General features: G+C 41.9%; 1 protein-coding gene across 8 annotated transcripts in view; it reads right to left on the reverse strand.

The window, feature by feature from the left end:
* Positions 1–27,752, reverse strand: part of ANKS1B (ankyrin repeat and sterile alpha motif domain containing 1B) — an 837,577-nt gene that overhangs the window by 726,925 nt on the left and 82,900 nt on the right. For 5 of the 8 annotated variants that reach the window (XM_019545115.1, XM_019545114.1, XM_019545113.1 and 2 more), the window contains exons 2-4: positions 16,365–16,445; positions 6,881–7,037; positions 5,410–5,466 (exon numbers count right to left, since the gene is read on the reverse strand). In XM_019545115.1, the coding sequence (XP_019400660.1) occupies positions 5,410–5,466; positions 6,881–7,037; positions 16,365–16,445 (295 nt within the window). The remainder of the gene's footprint in view (positions 1–5,409; positions 5,467–6,880; positions 7,038–16,364; positions 16,446–27,752) is intronic. The other 3 variants (XM_019545118.1, XM_019545120.1, XM_019545122.1) reach the window with 1 other exon arrangement.

Below are 27,752 nucleotides of genomic sequence, written 5' to 3' on the forward strand. Positions count from 1 at the left end.
CTCTGAATCTTTGGAAACCTGCCAGCCCCCAGCCCCCGCCCATTTCCCCAGCTCCAGCGACCCCTGCCCACTCCCCCCCATGGCTGCAGTGCCTGGCCCCAGTATTTTTTTTTAAAAGGTCCTACTCACTGGGTGACCCCTGCAGACCCTGCTTGCCTCCTGGATCCCACCAAACCTCCCTAGACCCACCAACCTCCCTATGGATCCCACTTGTCCCCCAAACCTCCTTGCAGGCCTTGCTTGCATCTCCAATCCTGCCAAACCCTCCCAGACCTTACCAGCCTCCCCCCATAGGCCCTGCTAGCCCCTGAAGTTCCCCCAACCCCCACCCCACAGATCTTGCTTGCCCCCTCAATATCCCCAGCCCCCCTGCAAGCCCCACTTTCCCTCAACCCTCCCACAGACCTCACTTCTCCTCAATCCCCCAAGCCTCTCTACAACTCCCCCTTCCCAATTTACCTTAGATCAGGTGGCCATTTCTTAACTCAATCTAACCTCCCAAATGTCTGTATGTACCATTTTGTCACCTAACCAGAAATTCATGGATGTTACTGAAGTAACACCAAGAGAAGCATGCATACTTATGCTTCATTTTGATGATTCAGGAGTCCCAAAGCCCCCAATAAATGTGTCAAGTCAGTTATTTACATGTTATTACAGAAATAAGAAAGTACAGGGCTCCTCTTCCTTGCCTCTTACAAAATTTCCCAGCAGACACTAAAGAAATATAAATCAGGTAAGTTGCTTTTTATGAAAATTACTGTCTGATGCAGTGAAGCATGCCACAGTAAATTAAATGTATAAAATTCTGGAAAGCCTGTGCTGCAGACATAAGGACAGAGGCAGCTACAAAATATCAAAAGAGTATCTAAAAACATAACTGGCAGTTCTGTTTTTTTCCACCACATTATTTCTTTACATTTCTTAATGTTCATATTCTGTCTATATATAAAATCACCATTTAAAACCAGGAAATCATTCTCTTGATCATTCAGCCATTTGTACCCAGTTATGTTCTCATCCATTTCTTGCACTCTTACATTTACATATTGAACATTTTGCTGGCTGTCCTTCAGCATGTGTTAACTTTTGGTCTATAAATATATGTTAGGGCTTCTCGATGTGCATACATATTGTGTTGAATATTATTAATAGTATAGCTGCCACAAGAAAATTTTTACTAGAAGGGATTATATAAATGTGTTCATCTGAACTTATTGACATCTTATCTATTTATAGTATATATGGTTTTAGTTCTATTATTAATTCTTTTATGAATAAATCCTGATCTCTCATAGTCTAATCGAACTGTGGCCATGTTATAGTTTATACATTTTCATCAATACAGTTTAAACACATCTGTTGTACAGGTCCACCACACTTAGTTGTTGCAACTTATCTATATCAAGTTAGCAAAAACATTTATTTAAGATATGCTTTTGTTAATCCTAAATATATATTATTTGACCTACAATAATCAGCCTATATAGATTTGGGAGTTGTCTATATTCCAACCCCTCCATGTTTCTCATTCAATTGTTGGCTTCTTTCTGGGTTTGAAACAAAGTTTTACATAACAGGAACAGTAGGGGGCATTCAGAGCTTAAAATGTTGGATATTGTCTTATGATATTTGAAGAGTGTATTTTAAATCTGTAATGTACTGTTTAGCTTATTTGAAATGCCACATACAAAGTCCACCTATTCATGTGTTTCTGTACATAATATTATTAGATATAATAGGCTTTTTGCATGTACTGGTTGTCCTTGGATGTTTGCCCTGTTCAATATTATTTCCTTTTAGTTAAGTTTTTGGAAGCATTTATTTTATATGATGCTACCATAACATATGTGACAAGAAGGGATATGTATGAAATGCATTTTAACAGATTTTTTAACAATGAGGACTTATCACCTAAAACTCAGAATGGAAAATATTTATTCAAGCTATGCAAAGACATTTGACATGGGGTATGATTAGTGGCAGGCAGAATTCCTACCAAGCAAGGAAAGAATGAGGATCTATGGCAAATTGTTACTTCAGTAACACAGCACCACCTATTTCAAGCATCTGCTTTTGCATGTGTCTTAGCCTTTATCAACAGTGGGCACGCTGACACATCGCCCTATGTCACAGTAGCGACACACTACATCACTGTATGGCATGCTACAGTGATGTAGCGATCATGAGAGTTTACATGTGACCAGCAGCTACCTCACCATAGTGGCACACTCCACTGTTTTAGTGCACTGCTACGGCGAAGCATCCATTAAAAACTAACCATGAGTCACGTGCACGGTGCAGTACAGGCTATTACTGTGCCATGCTTTAATACTTCCAAAAAGAAGTACCAGAGCCGACCCTAAGAGTATGCGGGACCCAGGGCATATCAGGCTGTGTGGTGGGGGGAAGGTGGGGTGGCGAGCAGCCAGATCACAGAGTGGAGTGGGGGCCGGTGGCCACTTGAAACAGTGCTGTACAGGCCAAAGCAGCCAGCAGGACCTGTACAGCACTGTCTATGGGGCCCAGGGAGGATTTGTCCCTCCCCCCGGCAAGGGATGGCTCTGGGAAGTACTATAGCACGGTGCCATAGAATTCCCCTTGATGTTATGGGACTATTCACCAAAAGTAGGGCAAGGCACCAGTGCGTACTAGTCTTAATCAATTATGCCACACGATACCCAGAGGCAAACCCAGTCAAAACAGCCACTGCACCTTGGATCGCGGAACAGTTGTTAAAGTGGATTTCCCATTTTGGCACACCCAGGGAAATCATTACAGACCAAGGTATGAACTTTATGTAAGAGGTGTTAAAGGCTGTATGTTATGTGCTAGGCATTAAGCATCTGCAAACATTGGTTTACCACCCCAAAAAAATGGCCTGGTTGAATGCCTAAATGGCACAATTAAACACATATTGTGATGGAGCATCCAGAAAGAGCCCAAGAAATGGGACCTGCTCTTAGTGTCACTTATGTTTGCTCTCAGGGACACACCCCAGGAGTCAACCCAGTTTGCACCCTTCAAATTGATATTTGGCCACACGCCCAGAAGCTTACTGCAAGTAGTCAGGGAAGAGTGGGAAAAGCCGGGGCATAAATGAGTTGGGGTCCAACAATATAGGCAGGAGATAATGGAATGCCTTATGCAGCCCCGGCAGCTAGCTTAGGCGAATATGGAGAGAGCACAGCAATGGCAGAAAGCCAGTTACGATCGGAGGGCATGAGAGAGAGAGTTTCAGCCTAGGGATAAAGTGTTGGTTCAACTTCCCTCTTTCGTAAATAAAATATTAACTAAGTGGCAAAGGCCTTTTGAGAAGGCAAGGAGGGCTGGAGCCGTAGATTATGAAGTACACCATCCGGGATACATAAGGGAACACCAGATCTACCATGTAAACCAATTAAAGGCTTGGAGAGAGCTAGAGGGATGGCTGCTGAGTCCTGAAGAGGTAAGTGAAGATCTAGGCCCTGAGATACGAGGATACATGCTAAGGGGCAAGATAGAGATAGGAGGCAGCCTCACAGATGAGCAGCAAAACGAGCAGGGATGGATCATCGTCAAATTTGGTGATGTATTCAGTGAGATACCAGGAAAGGCTAGGGGCGTGGTACACTAAATAAATACACCAAAAGGGGTGGTCATAAGGGAAAAGTGGAGACCAGTTCCCAACAACCTACAAACAAGGGTAGATGAGGAGATACAGAAAATGCTTAGACAAGGGGTGACAGTACCATTCCAGAGCCCCTGGAGACACCCACTGGTGGTCGTCCCAAAATCCGATGGGTCGCTAAGGATCTGCATGGATTTCGGGGGACTTAATGCGGTAGCGCATTTATATGCCTTCCCCATGGCCCACATAGAAGAACTACTGGAATGGATAGGTCAGGCAAAGTACATCTCTACCCTGGACCTTTCCAAGGGCTACTGGCAGATCCCCATGGCAGGAAAAGACCAGTAAAAAATGGATTTCGGTACTCCATGGGGACTATGTCAATTTACACAGATGCCATTCAGCTTTCATAGCGTGGCAGCCTCCTTTCAAAGGCTGATAGATAACATCCCAGTTCCACATACAAGGTATACAGTGGCATACATTGACAATATTGTAATTTATTCTCAGTCATGGCCTGAACATGGCAACATGTGGAAGCAGTATTATGAGAACTGCACCAATTTAATATGACCACAAATCCTAAAAAGTATGCATTGGGAATGCAAGAGACCAAGTATCTTGGGTTGTGTGTGGTACAGGGTCTCATACGCCCACTGATGAGTAGAGACCATAGAGAAATATAAACCTCCACAAACAAACAAATAATGTGCTCCTTTCTGGGTTTGGCCACCTATTATTGAAGGTTTATACCAGGCTTTGCAGAGTTGGCTGCACCCTTGACAGACTCCATAAGGGGTAAAGTGCAGGGTGTGATAAGATGGCTGCCCCTAATTGAGGAGGCCTTTAGGAACATCAAGATGGCCTTGTGTAGTGGGGTGCTCCTGAGGACCCCTGACTTTCTAAGCCTTTTATCCTACAGACAGATATGTCTGAAATGGCTGTGGGGGCATAACAGACCATGCGCCTTTGCAATGGCTGCATAACTCTAAGTGTGATAATGAGCACATAATGCATTGGGCGCTAACTCTGAAGCCTTTTAAATTCCCTGTTGGGTACAATCCAGGGACAACAAAGTTGCTGATTTCTTGTCCCAGTGCAGTGAATCAGCAGCAAGGCCAAAGGAGCGGGAAGCATGGCATGAGCAGGAAACAGAGAAAGCATGCTCAGAAGAGGGCACACTCAAGACGCCACAAGGCAACTTAAAAGGGGAGATATGTGGTGGGGAGGAGGGAACGGCTGAGCCATGGGGACCCTGCGGCAACAGCAAGAGCCCCACACCACAGAGCTAGCCGGTGGCACCTTGGCATGCTGAGCTGCAGGAGCATGGTGGCAGCAGGAGTGCCATGCTGCAGGCACTGCCAGTGACCTAGCAACACACTGAGCCAGGGGAATGAGGCAACATGGGCGGGACTGCCATACTGAAAACCCCGTTGGTGGCAATGCAGCCCGCTGAGCCTCAAGAGCATGGCGGTGGTGGCAGGTTTGCCATGCCACAAGATCTGCCGGCAACACCACAACATCCCACGCCACAGCCAACAGGAGACAGGGAGAATAAAAAAAGCCGGGGCCAGCATGGACGCACTTTGTAAGAGCGTGCCTGCACCAATTCGCTAACAGGGGCAGCAGGGCAGATATAAAAGCCCTGTGCTCCAGTCCAACAGGGGGACCAGAAGAAAGTCCCCTGCAGCTGAGGGAAGGCTGTGGCTGAGGCAGAGATCACAAGGGAGATGGCTGGTGGCAGCCTCCGAGTAGGGAGCTGACCCCATGTACTGACTCAGTGGAGTCAGTGCACTTACCTGGAGAGAAGACATGGAAGTCCGGCTGTGGACAGTGGAGAAAGGACAGCAGCGGACCTACAAGACAGGATGAGAGCGACGACTGGTAACAACATTGCGTCTGTTCAAGACCAGAGTAATAACGGATTGGCACTAGGTGGGGTGCAGGGGAGGCAGAGTCCCAGGCTAACAAGCGGCCCTAGCAAGACACCACTGAGGGTAACAGTGATCCCCAAGACTAAAATTCCATCAAAGACATGGCAGACGAGAAGCATTAGTGGTCTGAGAAATTGGTGCCGGGGGCAAACTGTCAGCTCACAGGACTGCGGTTAGTTCTGGGTAGCTAGAAAAGCCTAAATGGGGAGCTCAGGACAAGCATGGGAAGTTACAGAGTCCTACATTTCTTAATTCCCCCAAAATGTTTTCTTGGAATCTAATACCATTAAAAAGCTGTGGCAAAAGAACTTTTTCATTACTGAGGTGAATCTAAGTAGCTCATGGTCACTAGTACTATGTTTCCTCATGTACCTCACATTCTTCCCTAATAAGAAATAGATTAAAGTTGGAATCGCTGCTTTCTGGATCTAAAAGCTTTTAAGAAATTTTTTGCTAAATGTTTCACCATGAGTAGCTGCAACCTGTCCCCTTTCTGTCTGGCCACAAAGCCCACTAGTGAACCAATTATGAAACATGCAGGCCACAAAGGATCCGACGTCAGTTGCATGGTTAGATATTAGCATAATTAATACATCCTGCCCCTCTGTTTTTCTATTGTGCTATCTATAAAATTTGTGTTGTCATTTTTAAGATCTTGCTATCTTGTATGCCATGCAATATCATCCAGTTATGGTGCCCATAAATATATGAATACTATTTTGTTTACGATATATGGTTTGCCCAACATTTCAACTAGAACAGGAAATATTGTGGCTTTATTGCACAAAAGGATTTTAAGGAAATAGAAGCTATACAGTAAGTTGCATATTGTATTTGACTATATCATCAGGGTGCTAAGGTAAGAGTATGCCTTTATTACAGGGGTGGGCAAAATGTGGCCTGGGGGCTGGATGCAGCCCGCCAGGCCATTTTATACAGCCCATGGGGGCCCCTAAAAAATTTAGAAAATTAATATTTATCTGCCTTGGGCTGCCTGTCATGCGGCCCTCGATGGCTTGCCAAAACTCAATCAGCGGCCCTCTGTCCAAAATAATTGCTCACCCCTGCTTTATCAGATCTCTGGAAACAAGCAACGTTTTCGTTTTCTTTATCTGAACATGCATAAATTGCCTTGCTGCCTAGGACCAATTTAGCAAAAAGTATTTCCTGCACATGCAATATGGAAGACTTTAAGAACTCTTTAATACAAGTTGCTAGAACTTTAAATGGCATGGAAAACAGACATGTTTTTGCTGAATCTGGCTGTAAATGTCAGACCTAAGAATACTTACTTTTATTTTCTGATGACATAAACAAAGATTTTTAATCACTTCACCTGTTCATTCACTCTGGAGTGTGATGGCCCATGATGGATGAGAATCTTCACAATGTCTACATCTCCTCTCCAAGCAGCCAAATGCAGAGGAAAATAACCTTTGTTATCTGCCACATTAGTTGATGCTTCAAACTGAAGTAATTTGAGAACAATATCCCTGGAAGACAGGAAACAAAGCTAACATTCTAAAGCTTGCAAATGGATATTCATGGATAAGCATATTTTATTCATATTGCCAATATTTTCAGACTGAACAACAGAACTACGAAATCTTTCAGACATCATAATTCAAGTGAAATTCCCATAGAAATTAATATTAGTTTTGCCTAGTAGCAGAATACAGACTGCAAAATGTAACTAAAAATATTATTTACTTGTGTATTAACTTTGGTTCTTTATTTTAATGACTAGAAGGTTTATTTAACAACAGACACTGGTTTTCTGAATGCATTGTTTTTGAAGAGATATTGATGGATAGCTCTTAAGAGGAGAGTAGGGAAGAAAGTCAGTTTGGCTGTGCAGAAGTGGTTCATTTCAAACCTAGGGGTAAGGGAGCAGCAACTAGCAACGTGGGAGTGAATCCATCCCTGCTCCCAGCTCCACCCAACCCTGTCCCCTTCCTCACCCTCCCAGCAGGCAGACACATAGAGAGAAGCAGCAGGGACTTTTTAAGTCCCCAACACAGTTAAGAATTCTACCTCCTCCCCACTCCCTTGGCACCCCTCCTCTTCCTCTCTGCCAGCAGCATGTCCTCTCACTTCTCATTCACCCCCTCCCCACCCACCAATGTCACTGTCCTGAGCTGATGGGAGGATGAAGGAGACACCCCTGCCCCACTCCAGCCGTTCTCAGCAGGGACCAGCAGCAGAGGAAGAAGGGAGGATCCCAGTCTCCTGGGTGTTCCCTGCCAGCCCAGGAACAACTGTGGGGGGAGCAAACTCACTTGCTGCTATTGTGGCTACTTCCCTGCTGAGCCCACCTGCTAAACCTCCAGGGCCCCTCTCCCACAATGCTCTTAAACCATAACTCCTCCAATTAATTTCTCAGCAGTGAAGGGCTCCACAGCTGCAGAGCTTTTGCAGCCAGACTCAGCAGGAGATAGCAATAGGTGGATTTGGCAGGCTGTATTCACTCCCAGGATGGCAAGAAACACCCAGGGGACCAAGCAGAGAGAAGGAACCTACACAGTGCCACCTCTGCTACCACTGTTCCAAGCTGAAGCAGGCAGGAGCAGCTCTATAGCCCTCCCCCTCATCTGGGGACGAGATCAGTGGAGGGACCAGCAGCAGTGGGAAAGCTGCTGTGGACAGAAGGGAAAGAGGGTAACAAGAGCAGGCAGATGGGATTTTTACTTGATTTGTGAACTTAAAAGCATCCATGCTGTTGCTGTTTGTGCAGTCAGAAGATGGGGGGTGCATCCATGCCACTGTACCACTTTTGGATTTATCCCTGGGTGTTGCTGTTGGTAAGTAACCCCTTTTTTCTTCTTTATGCTAGCATATAGTCCCAGGATACTATGCAAAGATGGTCTACTTAGATATTTACTAACTTCCCTGGAAATCTTTTTTTTTTCTCTGATTTTCAGATTCCTAAGAGCAATGAGAAAAAAAGCTATGTCATTATTTTTCACCTATATTTTGCTTCAGCTAGTATTTTTAAATTGTTATTTTAAACCTACATGAAAATGAAAGATTAATAGAAAGAGCTATATTGAGTCATTGCTTTTTAAGCATAATACCTATTGACCTCAACAGGAAGTTTTACTTAAAATTCAATGGTATGGTATGAGCTCCAGTTAACAAACATATCAGAAAGTAAATCAGTTTTGTCTTACCTGTAAATGTGTCTTCGCATAACTTGACACTGTCAGGCCTGACATTAGCTAATAAATTAACCAGACTTGGGTCTAGTTGAGGTGGTTCTGTGCAAATTTCTGGACATTCAGACATTAGTTCTTTAAAGTACTGGTCTGGCACCAAAACTCCAGGAGTAGATTCAAAGCAACCTTCCCGTCCCCACCCCCCACCAAAACCCCTACCAAAAATACCCCTATCCCTAACTTGCCCCTTAAAGGCACCAGTTCTTCTCAGTAAATATATTCCATAACTGTCAGTTTGGAAGGCTAATAAAAGTCATTTAGGCCAGAGTCCTGTTGCATTTTTGTCTTGACCAGCATCTTAGGATGGGCTCTACCCAGAGGCACAGCTGGGATACTCTGTGGCCTGGGTAGCTGTGTGATGGCTAGAGCAGTGCCAAGAGCAGCAGTGCTGACCGCAGTGGCATGATCAGCCACTTCTAGTTGCAGGTATTCTTGCAACCCTGCCTTCTTTTAGTTACTGTACTGGCTTTACCTATCAATGACAAAACTGTGTAAAAAAAGTAAAAGCTAGAATATTTAGCCATACTAGTTTCTTTGTTTCACAAGGAAGACCAAATATATGACACCAGTTATGGCTGTTCTTCTACTGGCTTCTTGAGAAAGGGTACCTAGATCAAAAGATATGTTCTAATCAGTGCTGCAAAGCAGAAGGGAGCAAAGAAGAGTTACAGTGGACAATAAGCTGAATATGAGCCAACTGTGTGCCTTTGTTTTGAATAAGGCTAATGGCATATTGGGCTGTCTTAGTAGAAGCGTTGCCAGCAAGTTGAAGAAAGTCGAAGAACTATTCCCCTCTATTCAGCACTGGTGAGGCCACATCTGGAGTACTGTGTCCATTTTTGGGCCCCCAATACACAGTCCAGTAGAGGGCAACAAAAATGATTAGGAAGCTGGCATACATGATAGGCCTGTGCAGAGCTTCAAATCATGATTTGGAGATGATTCAGATGATTCAGAGGCCAAATCTACAAATCCAGATTGAATCACGGGAAGCTTTAGGCTTTCCAAATCAATTCAGAGCTTTCAAATTGATTTGGACAACAATCAGAGATTTGGCCATAGGGTATAATGGGGAATCAATTAATTTTGTTGTCTTTTGGCTAATTCAGATGAAATTTGCAGGGATGGTAGCCCCTGCTGAGGCCACAAAGCCTGTCAAGTTTCAAGGAGATAGGTGCAGGAGTTTGGGGGAAACTGCACCTCAAGCTGCGGGCAAGCAAAACTCATGACACGGGTGACACTGTGTGTTTAGGCACAGCAGGGTGAAAGCTGCAGACCTGCTAGCCCCTGCTGCAGTCACAAAGCCTGCCAGCTGTCAAAGAGATAAGTATAGGGGGGTTCTGGAACCCTGCACCTCTAGCTGCTGACAGGCAAAACGCGTGACATGGGTGCTTGTGCATCTGTGTCTGTCTTGGAGCACAGGGTGGGGGGAACTAGTGCAGGCTTGGCTGCTAAGCTATTGTATTACCAATCAATCATGATTCACTCAGAGACCAGCTCAATACACAGTAGCTAGCTACTAGTAACTACTAGATAATGAGTTAATGAGCAAGGATTAACACCTACAAAACCACAGACTAAGGAGAGGAAATAATCAATATAGACAATCAACTGCCCCAAGACAGAGACCCTCAGCTGCACAAGTACCCATGTCACGAGTTTTGTCCGTCAGCAGCTAGGGGTGCACCTATCTCCTTAACATCTGGCAGGCTTTGTGGCCTCACCATTGACCACTACCCTTGTAGTTTTGACCCCACCGTGGCTTAACACATACACGTCATGAGTTTTGCTTTCATGAATTTGGGGTGCAGTTTCCCCCAAACTCCTGTACCTATCTCCTTGAAACTTGGCAGGCTTCATGCTCTCAGCAGAGGCTACCATCCCTGCAAGCTTCATCCAACTTGGACAAAAACCAACAAAGTTATAGGTATTTCATATCTATGGCCAAATCTCTGAATTGGCTTCAAAATTTCGGAGCCAATTCAGCCGAATTGAAGCGGGAAACTGATTTGGAGCTCTGGATCAAATTGCTGCCATCTGAATCGGCTGAATCCAAACCCAAATCTAATAGTTCCCTATTTACACAGGCCTAATACATGACTTCTGAGGAAAGGCTGCGGGAGCTGGGGATATTTAGTCTGAAGAAGAGAAGATTGAGGGGGGACTTAATAGCATCCTTCAACTACCTGAAGGGTGGTTACAAAGAATATGGAGCTACGCTGTTCTCAGTGGTGGCAGATGACAGACCAAGGAGCAATGGCCTCAAGTTGCACCAAGGGAAATTTATATTAGATATGAGGAAAAACTCTCATTAGGAGGACAGTTAAGGAACAGGTTACCCAGAGAGGCTCTGTATGCCTTGGAGATTTTGAAGACCTGGATAGACAAAGCCTTGGCTGGGATAATATAGTTGGGAATGGTCCTGCGGGGAGTTGGCCTAAATGACCTCCTGAGGTCTCTTCCAACCCTAATTATCTATGATTTTATAAGGAAAAAAAAAAGCAAGAGAAAAAAACTGAACAGTGGGAAAAGATTAAGAAATGGAGAAGCAGTAGAGCAGAATGCCTTGTAGCTAGAAGAAAATGACTGGAAGGCCTGGCACAATGCAGGATCTTCAACAACCAATGCAATGACACCCAACAATAATGAGCTTAGAACTGCCTCTGGGGGCGGATAGGCATGTTTAACCTAGGGTATCATCTTTCAAATTGCAAATTGCATTGTCTTAACTAAGAAAATTTAAGGTACAAGCACACTATTTAAAGGATGTAAAAGGTCAAAAATATAGAAGATAATCAATGGAGAATTCAAGAGGCCGCATGCAAATGAGCATGGATGTGCAGCATACAGTGCTGCAGATGGGTCATATGCAGGCATTCCCCCTGCTGCTACCCTGCAGCACAGGGTAGGGATGGGTGGAGATCCTAGGGTCAAAAAGGGAGCGGGGCACACATGGCAGCAGTTCACACTACCCAAAATCGGAATCTGGCCCGCTGGAACCATGCTTTGGCTGCCAGTCAGGCTCCCAGCTCCAGGAGAGTTGTGGATACAGCTCTCTGAGGCCCCTAGGACCCCAGGTAAGGCTGCTGGGACCAGCACAGTTGCTGGCCCCAGCCAGGGCCAGATTAATGCATAGGCAAAGTAGGCACACGCCTAGGGCCGGAAGTGAAAAATGAACCATATTATTATTATTGAGTGAAAAAACATAGGGGCCCACAAGTTTGATTGCCTAGGGCCCACTAAAGGGTTAATCTGTCCCTGGTCCCAGCCTCTCCTACCTCACTCAGGGTAACCTGCTGCACATCAGAGGGTACGTGGCACAGGTGTTCCCCAAAGAAAAGTAGCAGCAGCACAAAGTATGCTGCTGCTTCTTGTCCCCAAGTAAACAAATGTCCACACATGTGGACACTGCCGGAGAGTGCTAATAGGTTCAATATTTATTCTATAAAAATATTTTGATCTAAATACAGTGTATATGTAGTAGTAAATTGTCACAGGATGGGGTCCCCAGGGTTGGCCGCAATACCCCTAGGGCTCTTGATCATGCCAATCCTGCCCAACGGGCACCCTCTCTCTCCTGCCACATCTTGTTGTACTATAATATATAGGGAGGCTGCCCTCTAGCTTGTATTTTGGGGCATGGTCCTGATGGATTCCACTGAACCCGGTGGGTTCCCGGACCCCTTTTGAATCCCACTCCAAAATGGATGCCTCTTTGGAAACCGTCAGCCTTATGGGCTAGATGTGTGGCTCCAAACTGCCCCTTTACAACACCCCAAGTCTCGCAGATGGCATTCACATATTGTCCCTCCAAGGCCTTAGCTCACCTTGGCCTCCAATCATCACTGGGCTCTCCGCAGCCCTGTCTCTCTCTCAGTCCCCCCTGGAGCTGGGGTCTGCTCACCCCTGAATACTGTGCCCACACTGGCACTGGGGCTCCCACACTGTAGTGGGCCCCCAATGAGGTGTCCTCCTTCCCCAGTAGCCTCAGCCCGATCCTCCGGTGTTATCAGACAGCAATCAAAATATGAGCCCCTGGGCTATAACATAACGTAAAAAGTTCATTGTGTGCTCTGTCCCTTTAAAAGATTTAAACTTCTGCCCTGGCACTAAGTACCTCGTAAGCAAGGGTACCTGGTGAGCTCCTGGATCCCCATTAGCCCTAAATGCAGCATCTCTGGCAGCTGCAGCATCTCTGGGCAATTCCTGCCTGGAGGCTCCTGGTAGGGAACTCCCTTTGGCTGCTGGCAGGGAACTGCCTCTCTAGTTCCAGCCCTTGGGTTTATATTTGCCCAGAGCCCTGCCTCTTCCAGTCAGCTGACCTACTGCAGGTGTAGGCTAATTCCCTCCTTAGGCCTGCTGCCACAGTAACCTGTGCCTGTGGGGTTCCTGCCTGACTGCTAGGGCTCTCTCCCTAGGCAGTTTCAGCCCTTAAAGGAGCAGGCACCTTAGTGCCCTGCGACATTAATAAATACAATTTACCTTCAGGTAGTTGAAATAAAAATCCAGGAACAGTTAAAACGTTTCCAAGCATGGATATTTTTGACATAGTAAAATATAAATTCTTAATGTCATGGGGTTAAAAGATACCCGAAGATCATATATTCTGTTGAGCACTGAGCAATTAAAGGACTTCAGCATTATTGAAGACTAAACCATGAATGGCTGATGTTAAAAAGTCAAAGGGAAAATGGGAATGTACATTATAAACAATGATTGGAGATAAATGACATGTAAAAAAAATATTATGTCCTTGAATGTGTGATTAAGCTACTTTTGGGCTACAGAACTCAATGGTAGACACTTGGCAATAAAAGATTACTACTGAGAAGTACAAAAGGGGACAAGGACAAAAATGACAGAATAGTTTCAATAAAAAAAGTGATTATATTGAAGATATTTCATGATTTGATTTAAAAAGTATTTTTCATGCTCCAGGTAACCCAAAGTACTTTATTAAGCAATGAATGAGTTAGAGATAGTGTGGAGATTGTGTGGTTAAACACAATACCATTATGTATTCAGTGGTAGATAATCACAGTGCCTTCTCTTATTAAAATAGACATTAATATTTAAGATTATGTGTTATCTTCTACTTTTCCAAAAAGTGCCAAGGTAACCTTAACTTTCCACTGACATCTAATCAGAAATGTAAAGAATGCATGTCATTTTAACAGCTCATTTGAAGAATGTGTCCTGTGGATGCCATGAGACTGATGGGATAAAAGCTGTTTTGACAGAACACGAGAATCAAAGGTCATGGACTGAGCTATGAAAAACTAAGAGAATTTATTTAAACAAATGAAATTACCATATTAAAGCAACAGGAAGGGTGTACATTTAAAATTTAAAAAATGCAAGCAAAACAATAAAAAAAAAAAAGAGAAAATGCCAAACAATATTTTAGACTAAAAACTGCTTTTAATTTCCTGATTTTTGTTGTTGTTGGTCAACCTCTAGATAGCAACACACATTTTTATTTAATATTCTGCTAACCAAAAATTAAAAACAGAAAGAAGAAATTGTGCTTAATTTACACTGAATTGTCTTATTAACATATAAAATTCACAAATTGCTACAGTGAATTGGAACGGGAAAGGGTGAATTTCTATGCTGCTAGGTGATTCTTATTTGGTTGGAGATTGTTTTTAATAGATTGACATTATGAAAGCTCTTTTGTTACAACACAAGGAGAGAAATTAAAATTTAAAAAATAAAAGCTTAATATTTGTAGAATAATACTGAATGACATGAAAATAAAACCACTCTAAAAATCATGTGATTCAAAAATCTTTGTGCTTTTTTTTCTGTTTTGAATAATAAGGCTCATTGGATCATAAGAAAGTAGAGCTGGAAGTAACCTCACAAGGTCATCTAATCTAGCCTCTGGCTCAAGGCAGGATCATTCCATAATTAAACCAGCCCAGCCAAAAGTGTGTCCAACCAGCTCTTGAAAATTTCCTGGGATGGAGATTCCACAACTTCTCTAGGTAGACTCTTCCAATGTTTGACCAACTTCATAGTCAGAAAGTTCCTCCTAATTTCCAGTCTAACTTTTCTCTGCTGCAGCTTCAAGCCATTTCTCCTCATCCTATCCTCTACAGCGAGAGAAAATCCTGTCTTAATCCTCTGTACAATCTCCCTTCAGGTATTTGAAGATTATCAACCCCCCCAATCTTCTCCAGAGTAAATAATCCTAGTTCTTGTAGCCTCTCCTCATAAGTCTCAGTCCCCAGGCCCCTAATCATTTTGTCACTCTACACTGAACTCCTTCCAATCTGTCTATATCCTTCTTGAAGTGTGGGGCCCAAACCTAGAAAAATATTGGAATCTTGGAAGTCTCCATGCCAGCTTCAGGCCAGACATACTTGCATTACATACATACATATTTCAAGTTTCAAAATCTAGACATTTTTGCTACAATTCTATCTAAAAATTCTTTTGACCTCTACAGAGCAGTTAGGCCAAAATTGAGTGCTTGAAAATATCATATGCCGTCCTCCTATTAGTCCAGCCTGTAATCTGCAATTGATTCTATCTAGATACCATAGCAGCAATTATACTTCATCAGAGATTTTCTTGGAGTCGTGGTAGTTTGTGTTTAGTATTCTTATATTTATTGGAAACATTCATAGCCAATCTAAAAATCTGGAAAATTTTTGCAAGTTGGCTTTCATCTTCTGACAACTGACAATATATATAGTTGCACAAGGAATAAATTATAAGAAAAGACGCATAATGTTTTTTCTTTTTTCAAAGACACAAGTTTAGCAGACTGTATTAATGACTCTTAGCTAACTCCAGAGAGACAGAGTACAGTAATTGATTATTTTGCATCCTGTTGTAGACATGAAGCTTTGGAGACTTTATAATACTTACGTTAGCAATATTTTGTCTTGTATTTGCTAATTTAGAAATAAATTGGCACATATGGACTGTAACAAGAATATGACTTACAGAAATACTAAAGAAAATGTCAAGTTTCTGTAACACAATAAACGCATAGTTACTTCATCTCCAAGAATGAAACTGTGGATAAAATGGACTAAAAATGAAATTATTCTGGATCTGTATTTTGTTATTTAGGGTCTGATCCGAAGCCCACTGAAGTCAATACAAGTTTTTATATCATCTGTAACTGGCTTTGGATTAAACCTTATCACTTAAAAAAGAATTAACCCAATCTTAATGTCCAAGTTTTTTCAAACAATGAAAAAACAAAACTTAAATAAATAAATCCAGACAATGTTAACATCTCTGATTTGCAAGTGGAAATTACAGAGAGGATAACAGACTTGCTCTGTGTGAACAACAGCTACTTCTTTGACAGTCACACAAGAGCAAAGAAGAAAGAATAGAACCCAGAATTCCCGAATTTTATTCCCCTCTTGTAATTATTAGGTTATGATACTGTATCCCTAGCCCCAGTTGCACAGCCTCAGAAAATCTCATATAAACACAGCCCATGAGAAAAAAGTTTAATGCAAATATTTTTGTAAATCAGATTATTACACAGTTTTCACCTGTGCTAAGGAGTTAATGTTATACTACGTTTCAAGATTATATAGAAAATTTCACCATAAATGTTCAATATGAGTTACTTACTTGTGTCCATTTAAAGCTGCATGGTGTAAAGCAGTGTAACCTGAGCTGTCTGTACAATTTATATTTGGTCCTCGCCAGATGCTGGAAAAAAAAGCAAAACTGTAAAGTTACTTTTATTGGAAACAAAAATGTTTGACAATATTTGCCATAGGAATAACTAAAATATAGGAGACAAAATATCTAACATCTGAAAAGGGATATATTATTAGTATCTACTGGCAAATTGACCGTCAAGAATAACGGGGGTGGGAGGTGGGCTGGCAGGGATGGAGTGCAGCCTCTAAACCTGTGTCCCCTCTCCGTCCATCCTCATCTGTCCCAGCCCTCCCCACCCCCCTGCTTTGGGCCCGACCCCATTCCCCTCTGGCAGTTCGGGTCCAGGCCTACCCCCCGCCCCTCCCCACTGCTATGAGCCCAACCCTGTTCCCCCTCCACTGCCACAGCTTGACCCTGTTCCCCCCTAGCCATGGTGGGTCTGACCCTGTTCCCCACAGTGTTACTATGGCCCAACCCTGTTCCCCCCACCTGGTGCCGTGGCCTGACCCCATCCCCCCCCCGCATGGTGGGCCCACCATTCCCCCCTCTGGCATGGCAGGCTCAATCCTGTTCCCCTCCCGGTGTGGCAGGTCCAAGCCCTTTCACTCCCTGTACGACAGGCCTGACCCTGTTCCCCGCCCCCGCCATGGTGGGTCCAACTCCATTCTCCCCTTGCACTGCTCCCTCCAAGGAGCAGGGGGCGGAGGGGGGAAACTTGCCCCGCCATCCCCTCCATCCCCCTCAGCCAGCACTCTGTGCCATCACCACCTCCAGGGAGCAGGGCTGGAGGGAGGAGGGAAAGCAAGGCCAGCAGTGCTTGCCTTACCCATCCCTATTCCATCCACTCTGTCCCCACCGTCATGGCAGCACTCTGCCACATTGCCATCAGACTCCTGTCTGGAATGCTCTTGGAGCACTCCAAGAGAGTGTGAGAATAAAGCTTATGGACAGACAGATAGACAAACTAAGCGTTTTATATATCTAGAATTCCTAAAAATTATTTTTCATGGATTTATATTGTAGTAACCATGAACTCACAAAAAGCAATTTTAAGGAATAATGTAATTTTCAGTCACAAAGTTCTGTTATTTAGAATTTTCTGTTCATTGAATTGTGGTTGATTCTGATGTCATTTACACAGTTCTTTCACTGTTATAACTTTGCTGACTTCCATTCAATTAGTCGTGACATATACAAGTTTGAGATTAGTTACTGCCAATAATCTCATTAAGATACTGTCATCACTGATATTTTATGTCAAATTGTAACAACTGCTAAATTACTGAAAGATTAGTCCAAGATTATTGCTCTCTGTTTTCAAATTTGTTAATCTTGTGCATTTGATATCACTTTATTCACAATTAGTTTAAGTATTTAACCTATATACTTAATTTACTTGTTGATATCTGGATGGTTTACAAAACAACATAAGAGAGATTTTTTTTGAAAGAAGTATGCATTCAGAAGTCTCTCTATTCAAGTATGATTTCGACCACAGCTCATTAATGGCTCGAGGCAATTTGTGTGTCCGACCTTTGAGCCACATATCTGTCTACAGAAGTTGTAGGTCTTTTTAGAGAGAACAGTAGGCCATAAGCTAGGATTCTGCTCCAGAAACATGCTTATGTCATCACAAAATTACATACAATTGGCAAGGGACATTTATAGATGCATTACCTAAAAGTATGCATTTTTTTAATGATCATCTTTAGTTGACTGAATTCCATGTGGAAGTGGTTATTTCTGTATTGCTTTATCCAATATAGGCTTTTCAATAACATAGGCTTTTCAATAATTAGGGTTCAAACACCAAGACATTTGACTTGTTGTTCTGGTTCCTACAGTTTCTAAATCCAATTTTCAGCTTTGCTCCTCTTCTACTTACTTTAAAATTACATACCATGGGTTTTTCTTTTACTTTTGAATCAAATTAGTTAAGAAGTTAACTTTAGCATTTACTGTTTTGCTATTATCTAAGCCCCCAAAATGACTTGCTGAGTTTAGCAGATTTTACGTTTTAAAAAAATTATTCTCTAGTGAGTCTATATTATCTAGAGATTACTATTTCTACGTATTAGTCTTTTTTCAATATTTATGCCTGAATAATTAAGGAAATCATCATTTTAATAACTTTAATCATTATTTATCTATTAAGAAAATTGCAGTCATTCTGAATCATTGGTGTCATATGTTATGCTCTACAGGTGGGCTTGCTCCTAAGAAGTGCTGAGCACCTGCCTCACACTGGAATCAGTAGGAGTTGAAAACACTAAAATGTTTGTAGGTTTGGGCCTTAAATGTCTTCTTGGAAATTATAGTGAAGAAAAAACTATTACCTGGTCTTTTCCAAGGATACAAGAGATGTTACAACTTCCATACATTCCAGCACTGAACATACAAGACGCTGTGGGTATAATTTCATTATCTCTGTGTGCCTAAATAGCACTTGCCCAGTAGTGTAAGAGGTAGTGTTGGCACTTATGCATAGTTTAAGATACTATTGCCTGTTCACTATGAATACTTGAATATCCACATAACTACTGCACATACTCAGTAGGCCATGAATGGGGCAGGCAGCTACATGGCCATGTAGGAAGCAGGAAAAGGAGGCCCTCCTGTGTTTTAGCCCCAGTAGCTGAGTGGTTCGGATGCTTGCTAAGGAAGTGGATGCTCAGGTTCTAGGTCCAGCCCCTCCGAAGGGGGTTGAACCCACAGCTCTCAAGCTTCCTAGTATAACATGCTAATCACTTTACCACATTAGATTTTTTTCCAGTACTCCTTGGGTGCATCTACACATGCAATTAGTGCACATGAATAAACTCCAAAGCTTATTGTTCTGGAGTTTTTTGCTCCTCCTCGGCACACCATTTGATGTTAATTGTCTGTTTCTAAAGCTGACATATCCACTAATTTGTCACTGTTTATTATGTTTAGGCTTGGTCTTCATACAAATCCATCAAAGCACAAGAACTGTTTCCATTTTGTAGGAAAGAATGAATATTTCTATTTGTTAATATGTAAGAAAGATAACTGTATTTATTCAAAATTGAAGGCATTTGCTGTTCTATATATTTTTCATGCTGGTATAAACCAGTATTTTTCATCACAGAGGCATATTTTTGCGTTCTTTACTTTTTTCTCTCAATTTTCCCATCCCTTGTTTCAGTTCAGACTCACTTTCTTAAACTACCGCTGCCCTGCACTCTGATCTCAAAATATAAGTTACAGAAATGAGAGTACATAAACTAATTTGCAAACATGAATAATCTTGTAGTTAATAAGATTGATAAATGTAACTGTATACATAGAATCTATCTAGAATGATTTGATATACAAGAAGGACATGTCAAAATCAGGGGCTGTTCTCTATAATAAGAAATAAACATTACAGGCAAAATAAGTAATTATCTCACACTTATTCATGGACTTCACCTGGTCTGGACATTTCTCATGGGAAATTCAATGCAGTAAGAGCCAATCTCTTGGGAGAGAAGATACAATGAAATATTAATCCCACTAGGATTTAAAACCATCTTTCCTTTTTTTTTTGGTTATGTAAATTTTCCTCACCTAGTTTAGATCCAGCTAAAGCAGCCCAGGAAAGAATGCCAATTTTATGGAGTTTCAGGAAGATAACACCAATCACAAGAGGTCATGTTGTGAATCTTGCTGTAACAAAGTTCTGTGCTCTATTTTTCTCTACCCAGGACCTTAAGAACATACTGCATAATATCCATTAATGTGCTCAGAACACATCATACTTTATGCTGGGCATACTTCGTTTTATTTGATTCACTGTGGGCTCATCTATATGTGAAGCTATGGCGACGTAACATCCACAGGTGTCTACATGTGACCAGCAGCTACTTTACTGTACCAGCATGCTCCCCCATTACAGCGCATTGCTACAGTGAAATAGGTGCTAAAAATAACTGTGCTGCGCATATGGTGCAGTATGGGCAGTTACTGTGCCCTGGTTTAGTACTTCTAAAAGGAAGTACTAAAGCACAGCACAGTAACAATGTCACTGTAAGGCAACGTGTAGATGTGCCCAGAGACAGACTTGCAAATCATAAAGCAGCTTTTAAAACCACATGAAAGAGGAGTATCTACATTTCTCAATTATTTGGTGCAGCATGAATAGACTTTAAAATATATATTACATCTGGTTTTTCTAATAGTATTTGACTTTAGAATAAAGAAAGGGGCAGGGCAGGGCAGGTTGGATATAGGTCTTTTATTGTTTTGTCTATTTGTCTGGGGCTTCATTTTTGAAAGAGGAACAACCTGGACTAAATGTCACTTCTTTAGCATAGGACTGAAAATGGGAGTTTTTAATTGAAAATGCTCCCAAAATGAGTCTGTCAACCAACGTATTTTCTTATAGGATGCAGAAACAAATATGATGAAGTTCCTACTAGATGATTAAAATGAATTTTTGTAAAGCCATGCAGAATGAGGCTGAAGTGTCATTGTTTTACTAGGAACTCCTCATGTGACAGTTATGAAGAAATGGAATATATGAGAGTACCAAAGAAGACTGGCACCAAAAATATGAAATAATAATCCTAAAATCAGACAACTAACACACAGGTCATTTAGGTTTAAACAATGTAGAAGTCACCAACAAGCAAGTTACTTCAAGAGACTTTTGAAAGTCAGGGTGATTAAGGTTGTTTTAGTTAAAACTGCTCAAAACAGTGGCCTCCAGTAGTTCCATATTTCCATTTTATGAACCAAATGCAGTCTATATGCTCTGGTCATAAATTCAGGTACTTCATTTTATTTTTCACAATTGTTTTAGGGATTTAAGAAATGAAGAGTGTATTTCTTTCCATGGGAAGAAAAGGAAAGATTTACTTTCCCTGTCCAAGAATGCAACTTACAAGGTGTACTACTTTCATATTTTTTCTAAATTTCAAATAAGTCTAGAAGACCAAAAAATGTCATGTGGTCCACTGATGATCACAGATGTCTTTGTTCACCTTCTAGGCCTAGGAACAGACATTCAAAAAACCTGAGCCTGAATTGATTCAATCTTTGCAGTTTAGTCTAACCTGGCAAGGCTGAATCATTTTGTAACTGCACAGGCATCCCAGAAATATAGGCACATGCTTGCAGTGGCTCAGGCTAGAAGCCAGGGGGCACTAAAGCAGTCCTCCCTTCCCTTGCACAGGGCTGAGCTGAGGGGGCGTGGCCAGGCCCCAGCAGGATTAGGGAGCCCCCCTCCCTTGATAACAAAGCATTTATCATCTTTGTTATCAGCATTTATCACCTCATCAGAAAACAAACAGCCTCTCTCCTTAGTTCAAACTCTTCTTAAACAAAGAAGGAAGGGAGGGACATTACCACCTGAGCTGTTGATTAGCTCCAAAAAGCCCTAAGCTGATACGGCTGTCTGCCACAGCATGGACTATAGCCAGCATGCGGTCTCCTAGCTAATGCTATGTGTCTGTGTAAGGCAGAGGGGACAGGACATCTCTCCTTAAGCAGGGAGTGATGAGGGGAGGCAAAGAGTAAGAGGAAGCCAGGCAGATGCAGCTATGCCTGCAAGTCCCTGCCGGAGCTGCAACCAGGGAGCAGAAGGGAGGCGCCAGCCCTGCTGTGGAGCAGAGAGCCCTACCCAGCCCAGAGAGCATTCTAGGATGCTGGGGAAGTCTGATTTAATTTAAAACAGGCAAGAGATCTAGGACAGACATTGCATAAACCAGTTTGACTCAAATCAGTTAAGTCTGACACTACATTTAACCAGTTTTATCTCAAACCAGTTTTAGCAATTTTCAAACTGGTAGATGTACACTGAATATCTGTTCTGTTACAGGTTTAAACCAATTTCTGATCACTTAAACCAATTTATGTGTAACGTCTGTCCCTAGTCTATTTGTCTTCAGTTAGTGTTGAGGATGTCATAATATTCTAGGAATGAAAGGATTTTGATGGTCTTGTGGATCATATATGGGTTGTTTGATCTTCCTCCTGGCTTTCCAGCAGGGGTGGACAACCTATGGCATAAGTACCACAAGTGGCATGGGTAGCCTGGGTGTGTGACATGTGGTAGATTGGGAGGGGACAGAGAGCACAATGGCAAATAGGGCAGGAAATAGCAGAGCAGGCAGGGGAAGGAGATCAGAGTGGCATTTACAGAAGGTATGGGGATAATTTGTGGTACTCCTACCAAAAAAGTTGGGCCCCACTGTTTAACGTATTGTTCAGTTGTCTCTTTTGGCATGAAATAAGAGTCTTGGGAATTTTATGACGCAGGATTCAAGAGCATCACTGGCTGCTTTGGAAACCCACAGTATGTATTATTAATGACTAGTATTCAGGAAGAAGAACTGGATTGCATAAAGGTTTGACATTGTTCTTTGGAGCCATATGTATGCAATATCAAAATGAGAATGAACAATAGAAGTCAATGGATATCACTGGAAATAACATTAGATGAGAGGTACTGTAAACTGGAATTTTAGAAACATAAGAACATTAGTACCTAACATGAAATGAGTTTGTTCCAAGGTAGAAAGAATAACATGGAAATATTTTAGTTTTGGTTAATTAAGAAACATGTTTCTACAGTTACTGGACTACAAGGAGAGATTTTTTTAAACAGATTTGAAGTAACAAGTCAGTCATTTGGGTACACACCCATTTTCTTCTTGTATCCAGATTGCTTTTAAGGAAAAAGAAAATTTCCACAAACTGAATTAGTTCATTCTAAATGTTGCTATTTATTTCATTTCTATGGATCTCTGCTCTTTTAAATAATAATACTGAAAGTAATTCAATAAAATTAAAAACATGCAGCAGAATTCTTCATCTTTTTTTTTATTCAAATCTCTTGCCATAGTGAATTACCTTGGAGTCAAGGCTTGTTTGCTTTAGCATTTCCCATACAATTTCTGACTAGTTGTGAAAGATACGAAATATAAGGGAGAATCTCCTGTTTGTCCCATTTTATGGGTAGAACACATTTCAGCTAGAAGGTATATATTATATATAATATTTATATATTAAGGCTACAACTTCCGCAGCAACTTGACACTGACATAATCCATGCCCGACTTAAATGGACAGAGAAACATCTTCTGTCAAAGAGGATGTTAAAATTATGAGAGACAACTAGACCTAGGCAGTAATACTGATATTTGGGAATGTTCTTGCTGTAACATGCACGATACTGTGTCTTCCCTATGCTGAATTGGGGCACTTTTCATTTAATTCTGATATTTTGCTGAAGGAAGCCATTTGAATTGATCCACTGGCATAATGGTGGAACAAGATTTAGACTTTTCCCTTCTATACTCTTTTGTGGATAACTCTCAGTGTTATCAATTAAAGGGAGGAACTTTGGAGGAGACAGATTCAGGCTTACCTTTTTCTACAGATTCCAGCTATTTAGATGGTGTAATGGAACAGGCAGGTTTGTGGGTTATGAGTATGGTCAGTGACTGATACACCACACTGAGAGGTGTAGACTGTAGACTTAGTAAAACCTAAGTTATGAATAAAGTATGTTTAAATTGTGTATAATCAATCATCAAGCTTAAACCATAATGAATAAGCTTGCATTTAAGCCATGGGAAAGTAAAATAAAAAGCCATGGGAGCCTGGGAAAGTAAAATAGAATATGTTTATCAAGGCCACTAATTTTAGGCAGAAGGCCTAATCTGGCACTTACAGACTAAATCTGGGATGCATTAGACCAGGCTGAGTCCAAATAACTTCTCTTGGAGAACATGTAATACTAATTAAAAGTCACAACTGATGTTTTGTCTTTCCGTAAAAATTGAGTTATATGTAATCAACTAGAATCCTACTGAAATTATACTATGTCTTTGTTAACTGAATATGGTAATGTGAAAAATGTATGTTATGAAGAGAAAAAAAATGAAAAAGGGTCTAAAGTGATCAAGGAGTATGAATCCAGAAACACAAAGGAAAAAGAAAACCACCTGTTGTCAGCTTTGGCCATTTGCAAAGAATCTTTTCTATGCTGCAGAAGCGTGGCTAAAGCATAAGTCCCTAAAGCCTGTTTCAGAGTAAACCTTTGCAAAGGCTACATACAACTAACCTGGGTCAGCAAAGTAAAATAAACAGGACACGGCAAACAGCATTCCTAAATGGTGAAGAAAAAAATAAATCCTCTATCAAAATAATAAAACACCATCTAATTAGCATCTTCCAAACCCATGGAAAAAAAACAGTTCAGTCTAGTTTCCGAAGTCTCAGTCTGAATAAAATAAATTAGAGAATATTTATTAAAATAAGCCACATAAATATTGGGTAAAAACAAAGGGGATTTTGGAACCTCAGAGAATTCAAAATGAACAGCTGCCAGTCTGCGTACCATCCTATTCCTCTCTCCCACATCCCCCCACCTGGTAGAGGTGAGAATCTGTATTGAGCTGTTCCAGGTAGTGAGATAGACATTGAAAAAAATGTTTATTTTGTGCTTTGGTGTCTAATCAATAAAAGGCTGGCCTATAGACCTGTCTCTTTGCCACTTTTATCTGCCTTGGGGGATAGTAATGCCCTACCTGCTAAGAGGGAATGCAGGATCACTGAGACATGTCATTTTATCTTGATTTAATGTACAAAAAGGGAAATCATTAAAGGATTGTAACTCCCTTAATTCTAGTTCTAATCTTGCAAAAGAGGTCCTGATCATAACGAGCTCTCATCTTGTTTCTCTAAAGACTGAATAGACTCAGATTTTTGGCAACAGCTTAATGGAGTCTAGATCAGGATTTGCCAACCAGGGGTACACATACCCCTGGAGGTACTTTGGAAGGCCCCAGGGGGTATGCGGCAGTGTCACAGAAAAGTCGCTGGCACTACTGCTTTCGCCGCTGGCACTTCTAGTTTCGCTCACCAACTGGCTGCTAGGGGATGCCCCCTCCTTGTCAACCAGCTGCCAGGGGATTCCTCACTTCTTGACTGGTCACCAGGGGTACACCGACCAAAATGTTGAAAAACCCTGGATTAGACTGATCTGTACAGCTGCTAAAAACCAGTGGAAAAAGTGGTCAAATGGTAGGACACATTGGGGTGTACTGACATACTCCTATAAACATAAAAACTGTGGGAGATGATAGGAGTACAGAAGGTTCACTAGCACAGGTAGGCTGGTGAGATGGGCTGACCACCACTCTATTGAAATCATGTGAGAAGTCTATGAAAGATAGTAGCATGGCAAGTTGGGCTGAGCCACATTACTACACACTGAGGAAACAGTAAGAATGTAGGTCAACTGGTACAGGTAGACTGACATGAATGGAAAACTCTTTTGCTACGTTACTGAGGGAAGCTAAAGGAAAACAAAATGACAATCTGAGTTTAGATATGAAATATTACAACAGGGCACTGGGGCATAATCCACAGGGCTCACTGCTCAGAGGACATGGATCCAGATTCAATCAGCACTGAGAGTCCTCCCCTTTCTATACCCTTCTTCAGGACTTGGCATTGGCTGCAAGCACACCTATGGGACTAGTACAGTCCAGCAGCTCTCTTTAATCCCTTTTTCACCAGGGACTAGCCACCATGCCATCACACACACATGCACACAGGCAGAGCCATGATTAATGCAGATTCAGCACACCGAAACCTCAGGCTCCAATTACCGAAAATCCAGTTCATCTGAACACCACAGAAGTCTGAGTGGAAATCCTCACACTTTAACTCTTTTAACATAGGCAAGACAGCAATAGTGCATCAGCCCTACAGAGGGAGTCTGACTTCAAACAAAGAAAAAGAATGAAAAGCATAAATTTCCTTCCTTGTGGTGAAATCAGTGAATCTACCACATGAATCAGACCAGTAGATATACCCACAATGAGAAGTCATTATTGAAAGCAATATTTTGTCATTGAGGAGAATGTGGAATAAATCAAGTTACCATGCAGTTTCCAGGAAAGAGTACTCCTTGACAAAAAATGAAGGACTCTTCAAATTCTTATTTGCATATTATGCTATTCAAAAGCAAGCTATTCCAAATATCTCAATGCATTTAGCAAACAAAACTTCTGACAAGATTTTATGAACTTCAATGAAGCATGGGGAATCTATCTGTTAGATAATGAGAGGATACCTTTTAGGAAATTGAGTCTGCCCAACACTTTAAAAAACATGGTGATATTGCAGGGTTTTTCTTTTTGTTTAAACAAAGTTACATTTTCAAGACTACTGTTTGACAAACACCTAAAGCTTTAGTTGTGGCTGAATTAAAAACTGTATAAAAGTATTCAACAATTTTCTCTCAGTTGCTATTCCTATAAGAAACCATAAAAGAATGTACTGTATTTCTTATCTTATTCCACCTGTATTACAAAATAATATTAGGTGCTTTTAGTGGCAGTTTTTTCTTATTCTGGACACAAAATACTTAACTTTTCAAATGTAGGTTAAATAGTAACCAGAAAAAAAAAACAACACTTTAGCTGCTTGTATATGCCATGGGGGTTACTTTAATTCTCCTTAAATTGAAGTGGTGGCGTTTTAAAAACACCACTTTAATTTAGGGAGAATTAAACTGAAGTTAACCCCTGTGGTATGTACTAGGGCTGTGCGAAGTTTCAGTCCCTGATTCTATTCGGCAGAGTTTTGACCCAATTCAGTGGCCCAAATCTCCAAATTCAAATCAAATCAGGAGACCCTTTAATCTCTACAAATCAAATCAGAACCCTCTGAATCGATTTGGAGAGATTCAACAATTCGGACATAGACACAGCTTTAATTTTTTTTCTCCATACCTCAAGGTACCAGGCGGCTTGTGAATGCTGAGATGCTTGGATGGATGGAGCATCCCACAGGAGCACGGGGGGTTCCCCAGCACACTCAGCAGCAGACCTGAAAGTAAACCAGAAGCACTTCCAGGTCTGCTAGGGAATGCGCAGGGCCCCCTCGTCCTACAACTCCCAGCTCGGAGACTGGTACCTCCTTGGTCTGGGGGGGCACCTGGAGTCCCACCACGGCTGATCGCCAAGCTGAGGGGGCATGGGGAGACCCCCCCCCGCCTGCTTGGTAGCAGACCCAGAAGTGGACCAGAAGTACTTCCAGACCACTTTCAGGTTTGCCACTGAGCAAGTGCCCCCTCCCAAACTCCTGTGAGATGACTCCATCCACCCCACTATTGTAGCATTCACGAGCTGTGCCTGGTACCTTGAGGTACGTAGAAAAAATACTTAAAGTTGTGTCTATGGCCGAATAATCTTCAGATTTGGCCAAATCAAATCAGGGACAGTGATCTGCATCAATTAAGTGAATCACTGTCCCCAATTCAGGCCAAACCTGAATCAAATACAGCCCTTTTCACACACCCCTAGCATGTACGCAAGGTCGGGCCCAATCTTT

This window comes from Crocodylus porosus, unplaced genomic scaffold (assembly GCF_001723895.1).
Source record: "Crocodylus porosus isolate Cpor-Errol unplaced genomic scaffold, CroPor_comp1, whole genome shotgun sequence".
NCBI classification, from domain to species: domain Eukaryota; kingdom Metazoa; phylum Chordata; order Crocodylia; family Crocodylidae; genus Crocodylus; species Crocodylus porosus.